General features: G+C 33.7%; 1 protein-coding gene across 2 annotated transcripts in view; it reads left to right on the plus strand.

The window, feature by feature from the left end:
* Positions 1–329: 329 nt before the first annotated feature.
* The window catches only part of LOC125648241 (uncharacterized), a 33,598-nt gene continuing 15,234 nt past the window's right edge, over positions 330–18,693 (plus strand). Inside the window, exons 1-3 of one of the 2 annotated variants that reach the window (XM_048875213.2) lie at positions 330–619; positions 6,027–6,169; positions 11,366–11,484. In XM_048875213.2, coding sequence (XP_048731170.1) covers positions 6,035–6,169; positions 11,366–11,484 — 254 coding nt within the window. In that variant the 5' untranslated portion in view covers positions 330–619; positions 6,027–6,034. The remainder of the gene's footprint in view (positions 620–6,026; positions 6,170–11,365; positions 11,485–18,693) is intronic. The other variant, XM_048875214.2, reaches the window with a different exon arrangement.

Raw genomic sequence — 18,693 nt, forward strand, 5'->3', positions numbered from 1 at the left:
AGACGTTCTTTTCTTTCTAGTATTGCTAAAACAGCTCCCCTGCCTTTCCTCGTGTATTGAATACGGCAGTCATTGTACCCCAACAATAATTGTGGGTCTGCCTCTACACAAACCAGAGACGTTGGTAATCATGCTAATCTGCTACTTTTGATATTCCATACAAATTATATATAACACATTATACTGCCTGCCCACTTTGAAGAACATATAAATAAGCTCGAGGACCGATGCGTATTTAAAGGAAAATTCGAACACTTTAATGTGAAACCACCACTATTTGCCTCAATTTCTATTTTAAATGGGGACTTTGACAGGACCCATGTGCTAATCAAGATGTTATAGATGCTGGAGACGTCTGTGAATTATTGGCATAATTTTTTTGGTGTCTTTACGACGGAATGGCTACGTAACTGTAAATCTACGAGGGACATCTCCACTGCCGTATTGGCGGAGCTAGGAGTACAAGCGCGTCCATCCTCACATCGATCCCGCAATCAAAACACGCTCTATGTAAGAACTCGCAGCTGGCAGCGTGCATGTTCCGTCGTGATTCAAATATAAAAGTGACTCAATCAATCGGATGTGTATTATATTTTAGGATAAATATGCTATATTGAAGGTAGGAAAATTGTCCTGACTCTTTTCATTCTGCTCAGAATGTTTAAAAGTGTTTGCAGTAGTAATAGTATGATTTCGATAAGATAAGAGAAAGCTGAAATTCAATTGAATAATGTGCGTGCATTAAATCTCTAATTGTTGCATTGAAGTGAGGTATGAGGGTCATATGCGTTTAATTTTTATAGTAATACCCATTTATGCTTTAAATCCAAGAAGTGAGTTATGAGAGTCATATTCCTTTAATTATGGTGCGTTTAATTAAGATTGTAATACCCATTTATACTATTAATCCACTTAATACTTTAGACGTCTTGTCTGTTGTGTGTATCGGGGGGTGGGGGGGGGGTACGTTATCATATTTTAAAATTACAATCATAGTTTATCAGAAGTTCAGAACGTCTATATTTGTTGCACAAATTATGGAATCAAGCGAACCTATCTAATGAAGTACATCTTGATTCTCCTCGATGGCTAATTTTACCTCTGCATGCCAGTTTGTTAACCTGTAAAGTAAATTTCAAAAATGTTAAGAGGAGTCTGGTATTTAGAACTGACCGTAACTTGTAGTTAGCAAAACATAAACTCTTCTAAAGCACGATAAATACAACGATAGATACAATGATAAATACAACGATAAATACAACGATATATACAATGATAAATACAACGATAAATACAACGATAGATACAACGATAGATACAACGATAAATACAACGATAGATACAGTGGAGAACAGATGTCAGGAAATCGCTTATCTTGATAGAGGATGTGTAGTGAAAGTTAGAACATTGTTTCAATTATAAAATCGATAGAAATATAGTGAAACCCGTATTGATTCATACCATCGTTTTAATCAAGGACGATTCGAAAATGGATTTTGATGCCTGAATTATCAATTTCTGATATCTTTAACATCTCTAGTACTCTTCACTTTAGTAAAAAATATTCTCCTCATGTCAATGCTACGTTTGGTATAATCATCAATATTATCATTGCCATTATCATCGGTATCATTATATTACCATTTAAATTTTTACAACATCGTTTGTGTTAAATTCAATGTATTTGAATTTAACACAACTTTATTGAAAAGAGAAACTGTCATTGCTTTTCATAGTACACACTTTAAACATGCGGATGACACGACAGAAATACTTGTGTTGATATCACTTTTTTCCAAATACCATTAAAAATATTGCTCTGGTCATGCTGATATTTACAATATTGAAAACTGACATTTAAAACAGAACTGTGATTTTGAAATTGAATTTTGACATTTAGAATGCAGAGAGTGTTCCTGTCTTTAGCACAATACAACATTCCTTTCATAAAAAAATAATTGTTTTACGGCGCACAAAAAATGTTGTCCTCAAAACGATATTGGTAATGTACATATACCAAAATGTGTGCAAAAGAAATAAACATCGAAAATCGAGAGTGATCCGATTAAATCAGATACATTGTAGGACTTGTAAACTGCCAATTTTTGGGCTCATAAGAAATTGGAAAAATTTCTGATTTTTCCCCTACAGTACCTATTTACCTTATTTTATGTGTAAGTTATATATATAACAAATCTTGACTATATTTCCCTTACATGCCTTCCAATTATTGACTGTTAATTCAATGTTGGTGTTTTACTACTTCCCATTTCTTGCGTTAACATTCGCGGTCCTGTAGTCATTACACACATTTTACACACTGTATGCGGAGTCAATGAACCTCAGATATGCTCTATAGTGAAAATATCCATCCTCACTCAGAATGAAATAACCCTGTATTGTATTGTTTATTACCAAGAACCATACAATTCACAGGTTTAGCTGTACTTGCAGATATCAAAATAGATTTTTTAATTTATCATCTTCCCCAATTTTCTTCTATTCGTATATTATTTTGAAAACATTTGACAGTTATCAGTTGAAGGTGGAAAATAACAAAACCTGCAAGTAATTATGTCGGCAAAATGCCTTTAAAGTTCTAATCTATGTAAGCAAAATAGCACAGTGGAGATTCGAACTGTTCTTAATTTGTCCAATTCTTACGGTCAATATCAACTTCAAAATTATTGTGAAAATGTTGATTTTGGAGGGGATGGACGGGTTGTAGAGTAATGGAGTAGGAATCCTAAGGGCGATGACAATATTAACGACCTGGGACTCACCTTTTCTTGTATTTTACATAGAAATGAAGCAATCGATCGTCTTTATACTCGTTTGTCGACCGCAACCGTAAATGCAAATGCCTGGTTTTTTTTACATTTTAAAACATAGAGCGATTTTCTAACGAAGAATAATGATTTTTTCTACTTCTGACGAATCAGTATAAATGATAGGAAGAAGGGCCACAAAGCTGCTCCGTATTAGGGATTCAAAAATATAAACAAAGTTTCCAAAATCGGGATGCATACATTTTCTAGGTCATGACCTATGATGGCCTGCATTTTTTCTATTACTGGTATGTAAGGAATTTGTAAGCACGGGTTTCTTTATTGTGCCGATGCCACCTCCGTTTTTAAAAAACCATGGCTTTACGTCCTATGCCGGGTGCTTGGCGAAAGAACAGTTGCTACCTATGTTAAATGTTTTAAGGACCAATCACTACCAAACTTACACACTACCTATGTTAAATGTCTTAAGGAGCAATCACTCCAAACTTACACACTACCTATGTTAAATGTCTTAAGGACCAATCACTCCAAACTTACACACTACCTATGTTAAATGTCTTAAGGACCAGTCACTACCAAAGTTACACACTACCTATGTTAAATGTCTTAAGGCCCAATCACTACCAAAGTTACATACTACCTATGTTAAATGTCTTAAGGCCCAATCACTACCAAAGTTACACACTACCTATGTTAAATGTCTTAAGGACCAATCACTACCAAAGTTACACATCTTAAGGACCAATCACTACCAAAGTTACACGCTACCTATGTTACATGTTTTTGGTTTGTGAATGGACCCTGTGACCTCTCGGTTGTGGAGCATGCTCTAACACTCGCTCACCGCCACTGGAGATAAAGAACCTGTACTGTTACAACACTGAGCGCCATGCATAGGACAAAGTCCGTGTCATGTGACATACAGCTGATGGTGTTTCTCTGTAGGCGAAGTGTAAAAATATACAAACAAAACAGAAATTAAACCACAGGTCAAAATTTGTGTCACTTCACGTATCTCTCTATCGGTGAAGAATTCTCTTGTAGACGTTCAACAATATACAAATAGAACAAAACGTTAACCCATTTCGGGGCGCCAGACTGGGCCCTTGCCATGCATAGTTGTTGTTGTTGTGGGGTGTTTTTTTTGGGGGGGGGGTCTATATTGATTGACCTTGAAATTTAACGATTCATAAATCCAAAAAGTGCTGCATGTAGATAACCGAAAAAGTTATATCAACACAGCAACCAGATGTGCAGATCAGGACACCGTTACTGGTTATATCATGTTTCCACAACAGCCATTAATGAAAGGCTCCTTTACTTTACTAGCCGCATTAATCTATGTATCCACGATTCTTAGATAATAAAATGAACAAGAGAAATTGTATTTCGTTGTCGATATCTCCTTACACATAAAAGCATATTAACAATATTTACAGCCTGATCACACACCCTTAGCGTTAGGACAGTCAATAAAGAATAGGAAATACACGGCTTTTTGTATTTCTAGTGATGAGCGATGTGCTCCAGAAGTATTTATTGTTGCAATTATTCAACCTATCAAATTATATATTCAAATATCACTGCTTCTGTTCACAATGTCTTTTAAGTCACCTCTCCTTACACTTCCAATGCATTTCCATTTTATATTAAAAAAAAAAAAAAAAAGATAATCGCAAAATTGTGAAATACTAGCAAGGCACAAGATGCGCTGTTTTACTTTGTTGTGACAGTAGAAATTCTTCATAGACTTCAAAAATATTTAGGCATTAAGCGATGAACTTGAAAATTATTTAAGGTGCCCATTACAACTCTGACTAACTTTAAGACTGCCCCTGTGAGTCCCTATGTCTACTTATACTACTGTTACAGTACTGGTCACATATCAGCGTCTCTGTGAGTCCCTCTGTCTACTAATACTACTGTGACAATACTGGTCACATATCAGTGTCTCTGTGAGTACCTCTGTCTACTAATACTAGTGTTACAGTACTGGTCACATATCAGTGTCTCTGTGAGTACCTCTGTCTACTAATACTACTGTTACAGAACTGGTCACATATCAGTGTCTCTGTGAGTCCCTCTGTCTACTAATACTAGTGTTACAGTAGTGAGTACTGTTCATATATCAGTGTCTCTGTGAGTCCCTCTGTCTACTAATACTAATGTTACAGTACTGTTCACATATCTGGACTCGCTCTTTTTCATTCTCTCTCTGGTCATTTTGATGGTAACGTTATAAAAAGGAGTTTGGGTTATTTTACCGCTGTTCATAGAATCATATGACAAATATCCCATAAATTGAGAATGTAAAGATCACATCATATAATGACAGTATTGTATTTTAGAATTTATTGTTAATGCATGTATGCGGTAATCTTAAATCACGATAGTTCTGGTATGAAGTTGTTGATAAACGCCCACTATTATTTTTAAGGGTTATTCATGTCAGTTCCTTTGTACTGCATACTGTAAACATAGAGTTTGCTCTCGCGACATTGATACCCAAGTAAAACACACTCTATATACTATTTTTTTTCTTTAATGAGCCAATTTGGTATAGCTTTCAAAAAGCATTTTATACGCCATGACACAATAGCTAAAAGACACACCGTTAATGGAATCAACACATGCAAAATCATTTGTGATTTTGTTCCTTTTAGTGGTAACTAATCCTGAGAGGATGTCGATGTAATATGGATATTTTTGTTCATTTGATCTCCCGAGCTGTAAACGCCCTGACCTATAAAATACTTTGACACTGGAGAATTAATTCCACCACAATTAAGAAGGGAGTAACGTTTGTTTGTATTTAAATAGACCACGCTTTCTTTAAATAGCAAGTAGAACAAGCGGAATAACCTTACATCACTGCATGTTACTGGATAAACTTAAATCAGGGTAATCACCGGAAATTAGAATTCACCTCACAGCCGTTACTGAGTGACATCAGAGGCTATCGCACGTCATACACCCGTGTTCGAGACACTCATATTAAGTTCATGTTTATGGTGATATTACTCGGTATACTAGCAGGTGCTCGGTATGTAAGATCGTTAAGTAATGTTTTACTCTGATTTCATCGCTATTAACATTGAATGATTTCTTTCGTTTCATACAGCTATCCTGCTAATTTCAGATCGGCTACAAGTGGTTCCCCATAAAATTGTCATTTCTACTACTTACTGCTACACCAAATCCTTCAAAATATAAAACGTTTATGTGATCCACTTTCAGGTGACTGAATGTATATTGGGCCGACGGTGAGCTTTCATCTGCATGCTCGATGTAACTCTACGTGTTTCCAAGCCTGTGTTTACATGGCTAGTAATGGCATGAACACAGTATCGCGATACCGACGAAAGGACAGCGCCATCAGGGTAAGAATCCTTTACATCTATTGCGGAGATCCGCACCTGACCAAACGAGAATGTTCAATATGTATTCAATGAAGTTTTATACAAGTATGATAGAGTTGCTAAAGTTCATTGAGCACAATTTTGCGAATGGCATGTAGATTCTTCATAAAGCCTCATTAATACCTGATGTGATACGCGAGAACATGTTCTGCTTAGAGTCAATACGGTGGTATTACATGGGTTTCAATTTTTTCTTTTAAAATCAGCATTTTCACAAATTCTATGGTCGTTATAAATAATCTTATCTGTAAATACAATCTGTCAATAGATTGAATGCTGAATGACGTGTTTTATACCAAATGTTAAGACGTTCTTTACATACTGATTTTGACTGCGGATTACTCCGTTTACCTAACCAAGATATAGGGCTCACGGCGGATGTGATCAGTGAAGAGGGGATGCTTATGCTCGCTAAGCTCCTAATCCCACCTCTGGTGTTTCGAGAGGTCCATGTTTGCCTTACTCTTAATGTTATATTCTTTGTCTTCACCTTTTTTATCCGTATTCTTCTCAAGTTATTTGGAGTAAAAGGTTATCTAGTACGAACTCACACTCCATTACAAGCACTCGGGGACAAGGGCTTGCGCAGTCGCATGTATTATAGAAATCTATATAAAGACAAACACCAATAAATATTGCGCCTCCGTCATGGACTATTCACAGCAACATCCCGATAAAGAAAATAAGACGTTTTCATTTTTCAAACCGATTCATTTTCATAACTTTATTCTAACTGTTAATCTACGTGACAGCACCTCATATCTTGTTACGAACATTTCCGGATCCGGGGAGATTAGGTCCGGTCCCACTAGTCCTCGTAACGAGGGCGATGTTTTATTTGATAAGGAAAACGGTAATAATATTTGCTCTTTGTCACACAGAAGGATTATAAGATTAAGTTGCATTATCAGGGTTGTAATGTGCTCGTCAAAAGGTCGATGGAGTTTTGTGCTGTAGCATAACATATTGATTCTCAGAAAAGGAAAATGCCAATTTCTATTAAAAGAAAATTAGAGGTTTTTAGTTTTTTCACCTCCGCAATCGCCGTGTACTTCTGCGCACATTGTTTACGACAAACGGGTTTGCCATCTCTCACGATTTGGTAGATACATGGCTATGAGGTAAAAGAAAAGTAGGTCTTTTTTCACATAGTCTATTCAATTTTACTGTCAAAAAAGTGTACGAAACACAAACTTTACTACACAATGATCGCAATGAATATTTCATTATCCAGATCGTTTAATTGAGTTCCTAGAAATGTACCATCAAAGAGATGCTGTGTTCTAATGTTGCAGTGATATGATATGAATTCGCGTTGTAATGTCAGAGTTGACACTTCAGGCAGACTTTCTAGTGAAATAATTATATAGCTGTTGTTCAGTGCATCTTGTTACAGTTCATTTGACAACATCCCTTGATCATTTTGTGATAGTTTTTCCAAACATTATCACAGTGGGCGACGAAAGGAATCGAACTCTTTTCTATTCATTATTTCTGGAAAGCTGGAAAGAAACTTTAAAAATCAGAGAGTTTAAACCAATACGATCCCGGGATTGTACCTCTTATACATGTACTCCAATATTAGAGGAAACAGTGGTTAAATTAATGATATTGACAAATCTAAACGCAATTGATTAAACTTTAGTAACAAGCAAAGAACAAGCAAAAAGTTTAATTGCCGTCAGCAAAAATGATAAAAGCAACACCCATCAAAATTACCACTTCATCTTATAGTTTACCCGTAATATTCTTTTTATGATGTTTTTTATTTTGTAAACAATCTGTATATATCATAATGCATGTTCAATATGCATATCAAAGATCAGGTAGGATTACCAACATATTTTTTAAATGTGCGTGTGTGTGTGTGTGTGTGTGAGAGAGAGAGAGAGAGAGAGAGAGAGAGAGAGAGAGAGAGATAGAGAGGGGGGTTATGGTAATATCAGGTTTCATCTATTTCGGTGGGTATCAAATTTTTCGTCATAATATATGTAGGTTTACACATAATATCTATAGACATGACATTAGGTGTATATTTTACTTGCAATATCTACAGACATGACATTAGGTGTATATTTTACGTGTAATATCTAGACATGACATTAGGTGTCTATTTTACCTGTAATATCTATAGACATGACATTAGGTGTATATTTTACCTGTAATATCTACAGACATGACATTAGGTGTATATTTTACCTGTAATATCTATAGACATGACATTAGGTGTATATTTTACCTGTAATATCTATAGACATGACATTAGGTGTATATTTTACGTGTAATATCTATAGACATGACATTAGGTGTATATTTTACTTGTAATATCTATAGACATGACATTAGGTGTATATTTTACCTGTAATATCTATAAACATGACATTAGGTGTCTATTTTACCTGTAATATCTATAGACATGACATTAGGTGTATATTTTAACTGTAGTATCTATAGACATGATACTAGGTGTATATTTTACCTGTAGTATCTATAGACATGATATTAGGTGTATATTTTACCTGTAATATCTATAGACATGACATTAGGTGTAAATTTTACCTGTAATATCTATAGACATGACATTAGGTGTATATTTTACGTGTAATATCTATAGACATGACATTAGATGTATATTTTACCTGTAATATCTAGACATGACATTAGGTGTCTATTTTACCTGTAATATCTACAGACATGACATTAGGTGTATATTTTACTTGTAATATCTAGACATGACATTAGGTGTATATTTTACCTGTAATATCTATAAACATGACATTAGGTGTCTATTTTACCTGTAATATCTATAGACATGACATTAGGTGTATATTTTACCTGTAGTATCTATAGACATGATATTAGGTGTATATTTTACCTGTAGTATCTATAGACATGACATTAGATATGCATTTTACCTGTAATATCTATAGACATTACATTAGGTGTATCTTTTACCTGTAGTATCTATAGACATGATATTAGGTGTATATTTTACCTGTAATATCTATAGACATGACATTAGGTGTATATTTTACTTATAATATCTGTAGACATGACATTAGGCGTATATTTTACCTGTAGTATCTATAGAGATGACATTAGGTGTATATTTTACGTGTAATATCTATAGACATGACATTAGATATGCATTTTACCTGTAATATCTATAGACATTACATTAGGTGTATCTTTTACCTGTAGTATCTATAGACATGATATTAGGTGTATATTTTACCTGTAATATCTATAGACATGACATTAGGTGTATATTTTACTTATAATATCTGTAGACATGACATTAGGCGTATATTTTACCTGTAGTATCTATAGAGATGACATTAGGTGTATATTTTACGTGTAATATCTATAGACATGACATTAGGTGTATATTTTACCTGTAATATCTAGACTTGATATTACGTGTATATTTTACCTGTAATATCTACAGACATGACATTAGATGTATATTTTACTTGTAATATTTAGACATGACATTAGGTGTATATTTTACCTGTAATATCTATAAACATGACATTATGTGTATATTTTACCTGTAATATCTACAGAGATGATATTAGGTGTATATTTTACTTGCAATATCTACAGACATGACATTAGGTGTATATTTTACCTGTTATATCTACAGACATGATATTAGGTGTATATTTTACCTGTAATGTCTACAGACATGACATTAGGTGTATATTTTACCTGTAATATCTATAGACATGACATTAGGTTTAAATTTTACCTGTAATATCTATAGACATGACGTTAGGTGTATATTTTACCTGTAATATCTATAGACATGACATTAGGTGTATATTTTACCTGTAGTATCTATAGACATGATATTAGATGAGTATTTTACCTGTAGTATCTATAGACATGACATTAGATATGCGTTTTACCTGTAATATCTATAGACATTACATTAAGTGTATCTTTTACCTGTAGTATCTATAGACATGATATTAGGTGTATATTTTACCTGTAATATCTATAGACATGACATTAGGTGTATATTTTACTTGTAATATCTGTAGACATGACATTAGGCGTATATTTTACCTGTAATATCTACAGACATGACATTAGGTGTCTATTTTACCTGTAATATTTACAGACATCAAAGTAGGTGTATATTTTACCTGTAATATCTAGGCATGACATTAGATATATATTTTACCTGTAATATCTACAGACATGACATTGGGTGTATATTTTACCTGTAATATATACAGACATGACATTGGGTGTATATTTTACCTCTAATATCTATAGACATGACATTAGGTGTATATTTTACCTGTAATATCTATAGACATGACATTAGGTGTATATTTTATCTGTAATATCTACAGACATGACATTAGGTGTATATTTTACCTGTAATATCTATAGACATGATATTAGGTGTATATTTTACCTGTAATATCTATAAACATGACATTAGGTGTATATTTTACCTGTTATATCTACAGACATGATATTAGGTGTATATTTTATCTGTAATATCTATAGACATGACATTAGGTGTATATTTTATCTGTAATATCTATAGACATGACATTAGGTGTATATTTTACCTGTAATATCTAGACATGACATTAGATATGCATTTTACCTGTAATATCTACAGACATGACATTAGGTGTATATTTTACTTGCAATATCTACAGACATGACATTAGATGTATATTTTACCTGTAATATCTATAGACATGATATTAGGTGTATATTTTACCTGTAATATCTATAGACATGACATTAGGTGTATATTTTACCTGTTATATCTACAGACATGATATTATGTGTATATTTTACCTGTATTATCTAGGCATGACATTAGATATATATTTTACCTGTAATATCTACAGACATGACATTAGGTGTATATTTTACCTGTAATATCTATAGACATGATATTAGGTGTATATTTTACCTGTAATATCTATAGACATGACATTAGGTGTATATTTTACCTGTAATATCTATAGACATGACATTAGGTGTATATTTTACCTGTAATATCTATAGACATGACATTAGGTTTATATTTTACCTGTATTATCTATATACATGATATTAGGTGTACTGGTGAATAAGTTGGGATAATAGAAGATAGTACATGTATCAACAATTAATTATTTGCAGACTTTGGTAGCTGAGACGTTAGTTTTGGCAAAGACACACGGATACGTGGAAAAGATTGAAAACGAGCTCGAAGAGGAAATCTTACAAGAAGCGTACCTCCCGAAAGAGGACTTTGTGAGGTGAGTCTTGTGACGGTATTTTGTGAGGTGATTTGTGGAGGTATTTTTTTAGGTGATCTGTGGAGGTATTTTGTGAGGTGATTTGTGGAGGTATTTTGTGAGGTGATGTGTGGAGGTATTTTGTGAGGTGATTTGTGGAGGTATTTTGTGAGGTGATGAGTGGAGGTATTTTGTGAGTTGATGTGTGGAGGTATTTTGTGAGGTGATTTGGTGATATATTTTGTGAGATGATGTGTGAATGATTTTGTGAAGTGAGTCTTGTGGAGGTATTTTGTGAGGTGATTTGGGGAAGTATTTTGTGAGGTGATTTGGAGAGGTATTTTGTGTGTTGAAGTGTGGAGGTATTTTTTGAGGTGATTTGTGAAGGTATTTTGCGAGTTGATTTGGTGATGTATTTTGTGAGGTGATGTGTGGAGGTATTTTGTAAGACAAGTCTTGTGGTAGTATTTTGTGAGGTGATTTGTGGAGGTATTTTGTGAGGTGATTTGTAAAGGTATTTTGTTAGGTGATTTGGGGAGGGAGTTTGTGAGGTGATGTATGGAGGTATTTTGTGAGGTGATGTGTGGAGGTATTTTATGAGGCAACTCTTGTGGTGGTATTTTGTGAGGTAATTTGTGGAGGTATTTTATGAGGCAAGTCTTGTGGTGGTATTTTGTGAGGTGATTTGTAGAGGTATTTTGTAAGGCAGATCTTGTGGAGGTATTTTCTGAGGTGAGTCTTGTGGAGGCATTTTGTGAGTTGATGTCTTGTGGAGGTATTTTGTGAGGTGATGCGTGGAGGAATTTTGTGAGGTGAGTCTTGTGGAGGTATTTTGTGGGTGAGTCTTGTGGTATTTTTGAGGTGATGTGTGGAGGTATTTTGTGAGGTGATTTGTGAAGGTAATATGTGAGGTGATTTGTGGAGGTGATTTGTGGAGGTATTTTGTGAGGTGAGTCTAGTAAAGGTATTTTGTGAGGTGATGTGTGGAGGTATTTTGTGAGGTGATTTGTGGAGATATTTTGTGAGGTGAGTCTTGTGGTGGTATTTTGTGAGGTGAGTTTTGTGGAGGTATTTTGTGAGGTGATTTGTGGAGGTAATTTGTGAGGTGATTTGTGGAGGTATTTTGTGAGGTGATTTGTGAAGGTAATTTGTGAGGTGATTTTCTGGAGGTAATTTGTGAGGTGATTTGTGGAGGTATTTTGTGAGGTGAGTCTAGTAAAGGTATTTTGTGAGGTGATGTGTGGAGGTATTTTGTGAGGTGATTTGTGGAGATATTTTGTGAGGTGAGTCTTATGGAGGTATTTTGTGAAGTGAGTCTTGTGGAGGCATTTTTTGGAGATGCCTTCTTCAGACAATCAATATTCAGAGTAGGGTTCTCAGCTGTAGAATGGTAGATTTAATCAATGTCTTAATAAGCTAAGGAAGTGAAAACTTTCCAAAGAAAGTTTGACAGTGATAAATTACAGCTTTTTGTAGAAACCCGTCGTCACAATCACTTTATGTTTTCTTAACGTAAGAAAAGGGTGCGTTTCGTTTTCTGTAATCGCACTTACAGAAAGATAATTTTTCTAATATTGATTTATGGGCGAAATCGTGACATTGTCTGAGAAGTAAACAATTTTACACAGTAAATGACTGCAATAGTGTTAATTCAATATCTCTTTTGTGGATTAAAACACAGTTTCTGCAAAATCAGAAATATCCATATATTCCTCAGGAATACCGTTGTAACAGTAAATCTATATTGATTCATAATTTACTCCTGTGTGTACAATTACTTTAATTGTGCAGCATCCCGGACACGGTTCTAGATAAAAATACAATCCATTGGAATGCTCGCAGTCAGCGGAACACGCTCAGAAAATATATCTGCTTACAAGCGTAATTGTGTACTAATACTACGAAGTCGCGCAGCTGTCATGCGTTGCGTGTACAACATGTTAAGAAATAAATAATTTATCTAATCTATACAATGTATTTATCGACTTTATGAAAATTTAGATAGCTACTCTAATGCTGGCTGATCTCGATATATTTTTTCCTGATATGAAAAGCAGGAACGAAAATAGTATAAACACTCGGAAATCTATTGATGTCGTGATTATAAATTTAACAAAACGATATTGTTCTGTCATAATTTAACAAAACGATATTGTTTCTTTCGCTGAATTCCATAATATCCTATATTTGATATACTTTTGTCTACGAAAATTAAACATTATAACAATTCTTGACGATTTACAAATCTCATCTTGACGTTAATTTTATCAATGTATTAAATGTAAGTAATTTTATCACTGCATTAAAATAAGAATTTACATTGCAACATCTTATACAATGCAAACGAAAAAAATGTATAATAGAAATGGAAAATATAGAATACAACTGGAAAATTATACAATATAAATAGAAAATATAGAATACAAATTTATATTTAAAAAAATGACAATGCAAATGGAAATTGTACAATGCAAATGAAAAAATACACAATGCAAATGGAAAATATAGAATACCAATGGAAAATTATACAATACAAATGGAAAAGATCAAATATTGCAACGTTTGACATGCCATACAGAATGAAGGAGTGGAGATTTCGAACACTGATCAGTCTCATGACAGGTGAAGATAACGAACAGTGATCAATCTCATAACTCCTATAAGGAATACAAAGTTACGAATTGGGCAAACACGGACCCCTGGATATACCAGAGGTGGGATCAGGTGTCTAGGAGGAGAAATCATCCCCTGTCAAATGAAATGCTGATAAATATATTCACCAATTCCTCTACTCAGACGGACATTACGATCAACCCGCACTTGTACACGTTTATTATTCAATTTCATCCCTTACAAAAATACCATGATGTTATAAATCATAACAATAGTATCAAAGTTTTCATTCTAGTGAATCAAAGGATAAGTTTTAACAACAATAGTCATCAGTGTATCAAAGTTTTTAATATAGTGGATCAAAGGATAAAAGTTTTAACAATAGTCATCAAAGTATCAAAGTTTGTAATATAGTGGATCAAAGGATAAAAGTTTTAACAATAGTCATCAAAGTATTTAAGTTTTTAATATAGTGGAACAAAGGCTAAAAGTTTTAACAATAATCATCAAAGTATCAAAGTTTTTACTATAGTGAATCAAAGGACCAGAAGTTTTTAATGTTTATTTCGCTTGAGCGGTTTCAGACCAGTTGTACCCACAAAGTCAAACAGCTCCATAACTCCTGTTATACTCTACTAAGATAAATCAACAAAAATCAAAGCATAAGTTAATCATTTCAAGGTTGTTTACAATAGCTAATTACAGTTTCAAGGTTTGTACACGTGTAGTAAATCACAATGCCACAGTTTTATATATTCTCTTTTAGGGTCAGCATTTCGCAAACTCAATGGTCGTCATAATGATCTATAAATACAACAGTCATTAGGTCGATTGCTTTCTGGCATGTTTCATTCCAACAATTAGGCCGGTTTTTTTTTTACACACTGATTTTGACTACGGATTAATCTGATTACCTGATCAAGCTCTAAGGTTTATAGGGGCGTGACCGGTCAACAGGGGTGCTTACTCCTTCTAGGCTTATAATCCCACCTATGTTGTATCCAGGGGTTTGTGTTTGCATTATTATTTCATGCAGTAAGTCATAGTACCAAAGTTTTAGTATAGTACACTTACTATAGTTAGTTACAATAAAGTACAGTTAATTATAGTAAAATATAGTTATAATGGTATGTTTTGTTAGGGACATAACAGTTTATACAGGAAGCAAACAGAGACAATTTATTGATCAGGGTATTTCGTACTGCTTTGTTTATTCTGCATGCACATGTAGTTGAAGATCTGTAGTTCTCTGGGAAATATCTTGAATAGATCAGAGAGCTGCAGATCCAACCCTTATGAAAACTTGATTTACTGTGCAACTTTTGGGGGCATGATTCAGGTATTGTATATCTGTATCTTTGAATTTTAGTATTAAAAATTCCTAACATATTTTCCCATTACACTTGCATCAAAATTTTCCTTCAAACATCCATTCGAGTTAAAAACCCACAACTCCAATAAGGTCTGCCTGTTTACGTAGCCATGTTAAGTTGTCGGTGAATTCGAACCCCATTGGTTATTCTACCCGAGTACATTTTGATTTTCCAATACTATAGCTTTTGGTCTTGAACATAAGCGATTAATATATAAATTATACGCTCCTCCAGACGTAAAATTAGTTCTTCTGCGCTGAAAACTCGTTCAAACATATGGAGAGCAGTGAAATTTAAGCAATATTCAAACCTTCTTGTATTTCAACCGAACTAGAATGAAATATGAAATATTTAACAGAAAGATATTTGTTTCAAGGTAACACAGAGTTTTCTGTGTAAAGCTAAAGGATTGAAACATGAATATAGGAATCAAAGAGGATCGAATTGACCGGATTGCCAACATGGTTACGTAAACAGCTGTGCGTTTTCGGCGGTTCATTGGATGATCAAAGTCATGTCTTGACACAAGGAAGTGTTTGATACTAAATGTTTGGGCCGGCTATTTTTAAAGATACAAAGATATAAGACCCAAATTTCGGAAAAGTTTGACTGAAAATCAAGGTTTTTATAAAAGACATTTATAGCTTCCGCAGATACACACTATATATTTCTATAGAGATTTAGCGATTTAATGTAATCGGGAAAATATGTGACATGTGTATGTTAAGATTAATTCAGAACGATTAAATCAAATTAACGGACATTTGCTTGTTTCAATACATGTGTTATACCTGGGTATCAAATTGCACGCGTATCGAGTCATTCTTTAATAAGATAGTGAGTATCAAACATGGCTAGTGATGCAAAGGCATGCTTTTCATCTAAAGTTGAGTATCGTGCTATAATTCGTTACTTGTATTTAAAAAGTAAAACGGACAAGGAAATACACGGCGAGTTAGCTGATGTTTATGGGTCTTCAAATGCAATTAGGTGACACTGCTGTTCGCTTCAAATAAGTTACTTGACTATTAAACCAAATCTGTATCACTATTAGTGCTGCATTACTTACCGTATAAGTATGTAAATTCCATAAAATAAACTATCACAAAATTTTCCGGTCAAATGATGACTTACATGGCGCAATATTTTATCTCCCGAAATTGAAGAGTTCCTATAGTTTGTTTTTTATATTAGTGATATTTACAAAACGGTATGCAGAGATACAATGTATCAGTAACTAGATAACAGACTATAGGAACTCTTTAATTTCAGGAGATAAAATATTGTGCCATGAAAGTAATCATTTGAACGGAAAATTGAGTGACTATTTTCATTTTGGGATTTTCATACCTAGACGGTAAGCAATGCAAACTTTATAGTGATAGAGAGTAATTTTAACAGTCAAATCGCTTATTTCAAGCGAGCAACAGTGTCACCTAATTGCACATTAATTGCTAGAACCGGCCGAAGCTGAAAGTAACATTCCAGACATGAATTATGAAGGACTGCTCTGAGATTCGGTGAAGGCGTTAGTCCAAATATTCAGCCAAGCCGAATCTCAACTGAAATTAGTGCACATTCATTTTTGACTACTGTTGACGTCGATAGGGAATCACAGTTTTACATGAGAATATATGAGAAATTGGAGAAGAAATATTTTCATAAGTAGCAGGGTCACACTAAATCTGAATTCATATTTTTTACATGAACCTTGGGGTTAGTTTGGAGCTAAAATCAAAGATCAAAGTAGGGGAAAATCTTTTGTAAAATCTTCTCCAAAACAGAGTCCATGTTAGTCATGTTGATTCTGAAGCACCCACTCGTTAAAATAGACGTACTATACTTGTCAACGTTCATTCGCTCATTATTCACAACTACAGCAACGAGGAGCTGACGATCATTACAATATCTGTACATGTATCAAAGACAAAACGGAAATGTACATATTTAGTGATAATTTTATGTACCAGACAGATATCTGCCTGCTATATCGTAATGAATGACTATACCATTTATTGGTGGATTGACATTAAGTAGTCTAAGTACGTTCAAATGCATATTGTCAATATAATCTAGATCTAGAATGGTTGATTTTTCTATCAAATATCAATTTAGCTATAAATATTTGACAAACCATTGCTGCACAATTCGACTAGTTATTAAAACGATAAATAACAATTATATTACTTCTTGACAGCGAAAACTCAATCTTTTTTTATATTCACGATAACATATAGTCACCTATTCATTTGTTTGGAGCAAGAAATTGACATTTTCTCGTCATCTTTACGACGACTAATAGTGTTACATAATAGTAAACGTAAAATAATCGTCGATAAGCCAATTTTTTAAAAATTGTCCTACATGTTCACCAGATTTTGAATCTTTTTATTTTCTCACAAGTCCAATAGATTTTGAATCTTTTTATTTTCTCACATGTTCACCAGATTTTGAATCTTTTTATTTTCTCACATGTTCAACAGATTTTGAATCTTTTTATTTTCTCACATGTCCAACAGATTTTGAATCTTTTTATTTTCTCACATGTTCACCAGATTTTGAATCTTTTTATTTTCTCACATGTTCACCAGACATTGGATTTTTTTTTATTTAGTCACATGTTCACCAGACCTTAGAACTTTATGTTTTTCTCAGTAGACCCTGTATCTTGTCTCAAGGAATTTTACTATCTTATACTCGGTATAGTGAATAATTCGATCAGACATCATTTCTGACAGTTTGAATGAATTCTAATCGCTGTGTTGAGTTTTTGCAAAAAAGAGGTAGCATAACGTTTTAATATATACTAACTCGTTATAACATGATAACTAACTCGTTAGAAGGAGAGTTTAACTCGTTAGAACGAGATATTAACTATAACTCGCTATACTCATTCTTACGAGATAACTAATTCGTAATAACGAGATACGCATTCTTACTTGATAACTAATTTGTTATAACGAGATATTGACCCGCTATAACGAGATACTCATTCTTACGAGATAACTAACTCGTTATAACGAGATACTCATTCTTACGAGCTAACTAACTCGTTATAAAGAGATATTGATCCACTATGTTGAGATATTCATTCTTACGAGATAACTAATTCGTTATAACGAGATATTGAGCCGCTATAACGAGATACTCATTCTTACGAGATAACTAACTCGTTATCACGAGTAACTCTTAATCAAACCATAATTAAGTCGTCGTAACAAGGTACCAACTAATTAAAAGGTGA

This window comes from Ostrea edulis, chromosome 6 (genome assembly GCF_947568905.1).
Source record: "Ostrea edulis chromosome 6, xbOstEdul1.1, whole genome shotgun sequence".
Lineage (NCBI taxonomy): Eukaryota > Metazoa > Mollusca > Bivalvia > Ostreida > Ostreidae > Ostrea > Ostrea edulis.